This window comes from Cariama cristata, unplaced genomic scaffold (assembly GCF_000690535.1).
Source record: "Cariama cristata isolate BGI_N322 unplaced genomic scaffold, ASM69053v1 scaffold17656, whole genome shotgun sequence".
Taxonomy (NCBI): Eukaryota; Metazoa; Chordata; class Aves; order Cariamiformes; family Cariamidae; genus Cariama; species Cariama cristata.
The window spans coordinates 25012-31304 of NW_009621737.1; the positions used below are offsets into that span (position 1 = coordinate 25012).

Here is a 6293-nt window from a genome sequence, read left to right on the forward strand (position 1 = left end):
TACATGGACCCTTTCCTTCAGGAGGCATAGAGGAAGCTGCTAGCGCTTGGCAAACGCATGCTGATGGCTATGTTTGTTTCATGTTGTTAAGCAGCTCTTCGAAGCTGCCCTGTCCCTTGAGAGAGAGCAACGCAGCATAAGCAGTGCTCTAGGTAGCCCATTCCACTGTCCTTGAAATGGGACAGATTATCACTCATCCTAAGTCTTCTGCTGCAAATTAAGCTGATTTCTTCTTGTCCTTTTTACAAGACTCAGTGAACACCTGACTACCGTCCTTTCTATAACTTACCTGTTATCGTGCCTTCCCTTGATTTGTGCTTTCTCAAAATTAAACAAACTCAACTGCTTCAACCCTTCCTCATAGGTCATATTTTCTTCACCATTTATTATTCCTGTTTCCCACTCTGCCCACTTTGGTTTTAATAGGCAGACCCATCCTCCAGCTAAGATCAAACTAGCACAGAATAAAGGAGAACAACTATGTTTTTCTGTCTTATCTGCTATCCTATAGCTAACACATCTCAGCTGTTTTTTTCACCACACAGTAACATCATATAGACTCTAGATATTGTTCTGGTTTGTAAGTAACATATATGATGCTTTTTGCTAAGCATAGTGCTTTTTCTTTGTCTTTTTTGAGGTTTATCTTGATTTCAGATTGGCTCTTCATCTTACGGAGATTATAGTGAATTTTCAAGGTATGCTACTGATAGCATTTGCAACCTCTCCTAGCTGGCTGTGATTTGAAAAATGAACTGTGTTCTCCACTGTCCTTCTTCTAAATCATTTGGGATACTACGGAATAAGCAAGGCTTGAAGCAGATTACTATAGCATGCCACCTAGGCTGGCCTTTTAGAGAAAATGAGTATTCCTTTCATTAACTTGTTAACTCCTTCATGTAGCCCCTACTTCCTGATTCCTCTCATTTTTATATAATATCATACAGGATGGTGTCAATTATCTTACATCAAGCTACACCCCATCTGTCATTTTTCCATATTAAGTCAGCTACTCTGATAAAGGAATTTCTTTTTTTTTTTCCAATTTATTGTTCCCCAGGTGATTATAAAGTCATCATTAAGAAGTTTACTTCAGACTCTACAGGATGGGAGATAGGCTGATTAACCTATGATTCTTTGCCATCCTTTTTTTCTGGCTATTCACTCTGCCGATATAAAACACCCACTCTGCTCTTTTCCAATGCTGCCCTCATCATCAGGTATTCAAAGATGATTCAAAACCAAAACATAAAGATTCTACAATGAGCAAAATTAAATTCTGATGAGTTCTGGACGGAATGTCATGAGCTTTAAACACATCTATTGGCAGCTTAATTTTAAGTAAACAGTCACAATGAGCCTTTTCTCAGGGAAACAGGCTGAATACCTAAGCTGTCTCTGCATTATCTGATATTTTCCATTTTTAGCTTTTAGATAATAGAAGAGCAATGAGAGGAACCAAGTATTAGTTTTTCATCACTTACACTTTCCAGACTCTGGAGGTACTCACAGCAAGCTCAGAAATGCAAAAGACTCACTGTGAAAAATCCCCTTGACTACAAGAGGGTTGGAACTATGTCTAAGTTGTTTCTCCATTTTTTAAGAAAAATCCATTTATATTCTGTTACTGATCTGTCATCTTAGACATTCTTGTCCATTTACTAAGGCACTGCAGCTTAAACAACAGGAGGAGAAGCTTAAAGAAAACGTAGTTACCAGCTGAGCTTTGCTGATCAGATTTGGCAGCTTTAAAGCCAATTAATTTTCTGTTCAAACCTCCTTCAGTAGAACTGGAAAGCGGATAGTGATAGGATGGGTGCCAGCTGCCTTTCATGTGTAGCTCATTCCTCACAGACAGAATGAATGAGCTTTTAGTTTCACATCAGAAGAAACGAATAAAAAATTTGGTTTCTTTCTCCCAATAAATATCGAAATACATGAGAGGGGCAATCAGTGTAGAAACATCATTAGCAAGGTAGAAAGATTGTAGACAAATAGGAAAACAGTAAAATTTTATTTTCTAATGGTTTAGAAGAAAAACAGTGTGTAATGGGTATTCCCACATGTATAGATACTGAGTGGAACTCTGAAGGGCAGCCAACAGAAAAGCACTACATTTTTAGCCAGCAAAGTAATTTTGGAAGGCTCCCTTTTAAACAGGAAGACATTTACGTATGAAAGCAACCAGTAAGTGGGTATTTCCATTGCTGAAGTATTTTTTTAACTTCAAAAGAGAACAGACTGGTTTATTTTCAATGGATGTTTTAAACTTTCTGAACCTACTATTTCGAGTTGGAACTTTATAAAACTACATATTGTATTCATTTTACTTGGTCAGTGTTTATTTTTATATATACCCTCACATAGACTCGTGCAGCCAAAACAGAAGCTTTGCTGCTTTTAGCAATTTAAAAACGATTTTTTAAAACACCTATTTCAAAATCTTACAAAGCTTTGAATGACTTCCCTTTAATAATAACCACACTGTTCATAATCTCAGCTAGGTAACTATGGCCATACTTACTGACTTTACTTTCAATGTCTCTTCAAATTCTAAAATCCCCTTACTACCAGACAGATCCCACTCTAAATTATAACACGTAATGACAACCAACTGCCTAAGAAATCACTGTAGAAAAACAAGAGTCGTAATTTCAAGACGTATGTCTCGAATTTAACTGCATTTGAATGCCAGAGCAAGCAGTCCTTCATTCTTACAAGAAGTACAGTTTTACTGATTTTTATTCGATTTTATGAAGTTTTTAAATGGAGCAAACTGCTGCAATAGTAACACTATGGGTCTGCGCCCTCTTGATCCCCTAAAGGAAGAAACTTAGATTATGTGATCCAGTAGTTTTCGAAGTTCTGCTTCTTAATAATACTTAATACTAGAGCCAAAGGTTTGCAACTTGGATATATTAGCCACATAAACTAAATCTGTATGATCTAAATCCAGATGATCTAAAAAGGTTGCGTAATTTTCCCAAGCACAAACAGCTAAAATGCAGCAAGCTTCTGACTTCAATAACAGGCACATATTTAATAGAAATGAAATTTCTGTAATTTTTCTTCAAAGGCTTAGATAAATAACTATAGGTAAATTTCTAAATTCAGACACTTCATAGATGACAATTTAAAACTCTGCTTTTTGTCATCATTACAGACGATCATAGATTTTAGAAACACTTAGCACAATATTTTAGAAAATTTAACTTCCAAAATAATCTTCTCTTTTTCTCCCACTTTATTCTGTTTGAACAGCATTACCAAGACTGATTACAAAATGAAATGCGATTATTAGGAAAAAGTAAGAGACTGGTAAATATGATGTAGACTAGTGGCAAGATTTTTGAAAGTCTTTAGATGCTAAAGATGCAGATAGGCACCTTATGGGATTTTCAAAAATTCCTAAGCATGTAAGGCGCTTACATGCTTAGGCACTTTGAAAATCCTACTAAGTACATATCTGCATCTTTAGGTATCTAAATACCTTGGAAAATCTCACCCTAGATGTCCAGTTTCTCTCATTATTTGTTTTAAATAGTATCAGTTTGACAGGTAGCACATTTGCTTGTGACTTTTATCTAATAAAAGGGGGAGAGGAGGATTGATTAAGTCTGAAAGGATTTAAAGAGAAAATTAATGCACAGTACTGGGATAAAGATATAAATATATCTTATGCTAGCAACAGGACTATCTAGCACTTTTCTTTATTACATTAGCCTCACAATTTGTACGAATGATGCTTTGTACATTTTATGTTTCATCTTTTTTAACAGTCAAATGACAAGAAAGAAAAAGTGCTCAAAAAAACTCCATAAGCATCCTTAAATAAACTGGATATACAGCAAACAATACTGATGTATCTAAATAAAAAAAAAATGAGAGCAGTGTAACTCTAGATTATGTTAGCATTATCTAGTTACCAGCAAAGTTTTGATGATGTGCTTTTATGTTTATATCAAAATGGCCTTGGTTTCATTTGAAAAGCTGTAGAAATATTAAAATACGTATTTTCAAATTAAGACTTTATACCTCTTTCTACATTTACCAAAGTAGTATTCTTATTAGAACTGTCCTATTTCTAAGCTGATCGTTTAAATCTATTTATATTCTGAGACAAAATGGAAATAAGATTGCAAGTACCTTCTACTAAGATTTTAGCACCAAAATGCTCTCTAAATTAGAAAGAAAAAAACAAAAAATGGTTAATATTAAATAATCCGAGCTCCTTTTCCACTTACATTGCAAAATTCTATGTTTCATAGAAATGTTTCTAGAGCAAAAGACTGGTTGTGACAATAAAAGGAAAAAGCATCCTTAGCAGTGACATTAGAAACACCGTGGCTGCTTCTGAATTCAGTTGTATTGAACTTCCATAGCCTCAAAGCCAAGCAATGGAAAATTCATTCTACTTCTTTTTCAATGCTTCCAATATTTTCTAGGGATGGAAGCACAGGTGCAGCCTAAGTGATGGGTCAACAAGTTAAAAAACGATGTTTTACTGTGTAGAATCCCTTGGAGTCATAGGATTTAACATGGATGTTTAGGTACTGTCTTTTTTACTAACTACCACTACCCTATGTATTGTATCTACTTACTTAAAAAATAAATTGCTGCTTAAGTTGTTGAAAGTTTCCTGAACTGCTAGAAATATTTACATAAGACATTTATCAAACATTCATCATAACAATCATCATAGTTTATATTTTAATACGTAAAACGTACTGCAAGTTTTGCTCTGCATTTCTGTCATCTAACAAACTTCATTTAACTTTGCAGAGTATTTGCGATCACAGTGAATCTCTGTTTCAGACTCTCCCTTTTCTGTTTTAAGTGGTTTTCTATGGTCCTCGCTTCTTTTAAGATTCCATCAAGTTCTTGGACATAGGAAGCATCCATCGCTGCTCTCTCACTTAATTGAAAAAATCTGCAGTTAAAATCAATACTAACACCATTAACTTTCTCACTACTTAGAACTGCTTTTATGCTTTTCTTAAAAATGTGTTGTCTATCAATACTCAGTTTCTGACCAAATCAGTTCTCTGTTCTAACAGAAACCAGCATTTTTCTTTCAAGATCTGTGTTCAATAGTTTTCAGCGCTAATTTCTCTAAATGGTAGCCACAGTAATCCATCTTGTGTAGAGAAGTTAGAAAAGGGCTGTACAAATAGGACAAAGTTAACTTGCCTTAAAATGTGAGCATATTTAGATAACAAGTTCATAATTTCTTTGTTCATCTCTGTTAAAAGAAGAAAGTAATTTTATTTATAAACATTTGAATGAATTTTCATCTCATCAAATTAAGTAATTACATAGTTATTTTCAGTATATTTAATACATCACCGTTTAAAACTTTTTCCAGTGGTTCAGGTTTGTAAAGGGACTGCGAGCCCTCAGAAAAAGCCAAATCTGTTTTGTCAAGGGAGGACAACTGAGGATTTTCTGAAGCTTCATTCTAGTAACAGAGCACATTAAAAAAACAAAACAAAAAAAAAAAAAAAACAAACCAAAAAACAAACAACAGGTTCCGATTCTTAAAACACGCTCAGCACAGATAGAATTTAACTGAGAAAAAGAAGAGTTTTTAAAAGCTCTTAGGAGACTGTTTTCAAAGAAAGTGCAAGCGTTGTTGGCCTCACAGCATCAACACTATCCATCGGGAACAGGCACACCATCCAGGGGAGTGGATGGGAAGCACACATACTAGCGGAGTGGGTGGGAAGTACCAGCTTCAGATCTCTGCTTGTATCAGTAAAAGCTGGTGTACTTCAGAAGCTGACTCTCAAGAAGTCCTACATAACTATGTTGCAGTGCATACCCAATTGTGTTGGTCTTCAAACACTAAGAGAAATTTTACAGTCTCCTCATGCAGGAAAGCCATGTATGTTTCCCCTAACCTGCATAAACTGACATGGAGCTCTCTGGCCTCTCTCCTTGACAGGAACCCACAGCAAAGCCAGAGGAGGACATGTAACTTCACACAGCGTTGAGGGGCTGCATCGCTCCCATGGGGCCAGGAGAACGGTCCAGGTCCTCCCTCCCTTCCCCATACGGTACTGCTCACCTCCGTCTCTTTTTTACGTTTACTTCTGTTTTCTTCAGATTTTTGTGTGTTGCTTGTCATCGTCACCTGATAAGAAGTACGACGTCATATTTGTTAAGTGGTTATCTTGTTCGACTGGAAAATCTTATCTATATAGAAATGTGTAAAACCTGTAACCAGTAACTCTGTAAGCGCCTCTGCAAAGGGGCTCTCCGCCTCACTGGAGAGAGGCAGCGCCTCAAGGCAC

At 35.9% G+C, this 6293-nt stretch overlaps 1 protein-coding gene across 1 annotated transcript; it reads right to left on the bottom strand.

Moving 5' to 3' along the window:
• Positions 1–4770: 4770 nt before the first annotated feature.
• Positions 4771–6127, bottom strand: TEX12 (testis expressed 12). The gene is made up of 4 exons (XM_009702092.1): positions 6068–6127; positions 5347–5458; positions 5191–5242; positions 4771–4915 (listed from the first exon to the last, which is right to left on the bottom strand). The coding sequence occupies exons 1-4, from the start codon at positions 6125–6127 to the stop codon at positions 4771–4773; spliced, it is 369 nt and encodes a 122-aa protein (XP_009700394.1).
• Between the last annotated feature and the right edge of the window lie 166 nt (positions 6128–6293).

Bases quoted from the DNA above. Each gene is read 5' to 3' on its own strand.
- TEX12 (XM_009702092.1), bottom strand. From the start codon at position 6,127: ATGACAAGCAACACACAAAAATCTGAAGAAAACAGAAGTAAACGTAAA. The intron at 5,243-5,346 runs GTGATGTATTAA...TTCTTTTAACAG, and splicing joins ACTGGAAAAAGTTTTAAACG to AGATGAACAAAGAAATTATG. The intron at 4,916-5,190 runs GCAAGTTAACTT...TTTTCAATTAAG, and splicing joins AAATATGCTCACATTTTAAG to TGAGAGAGCAGCGATGGATG.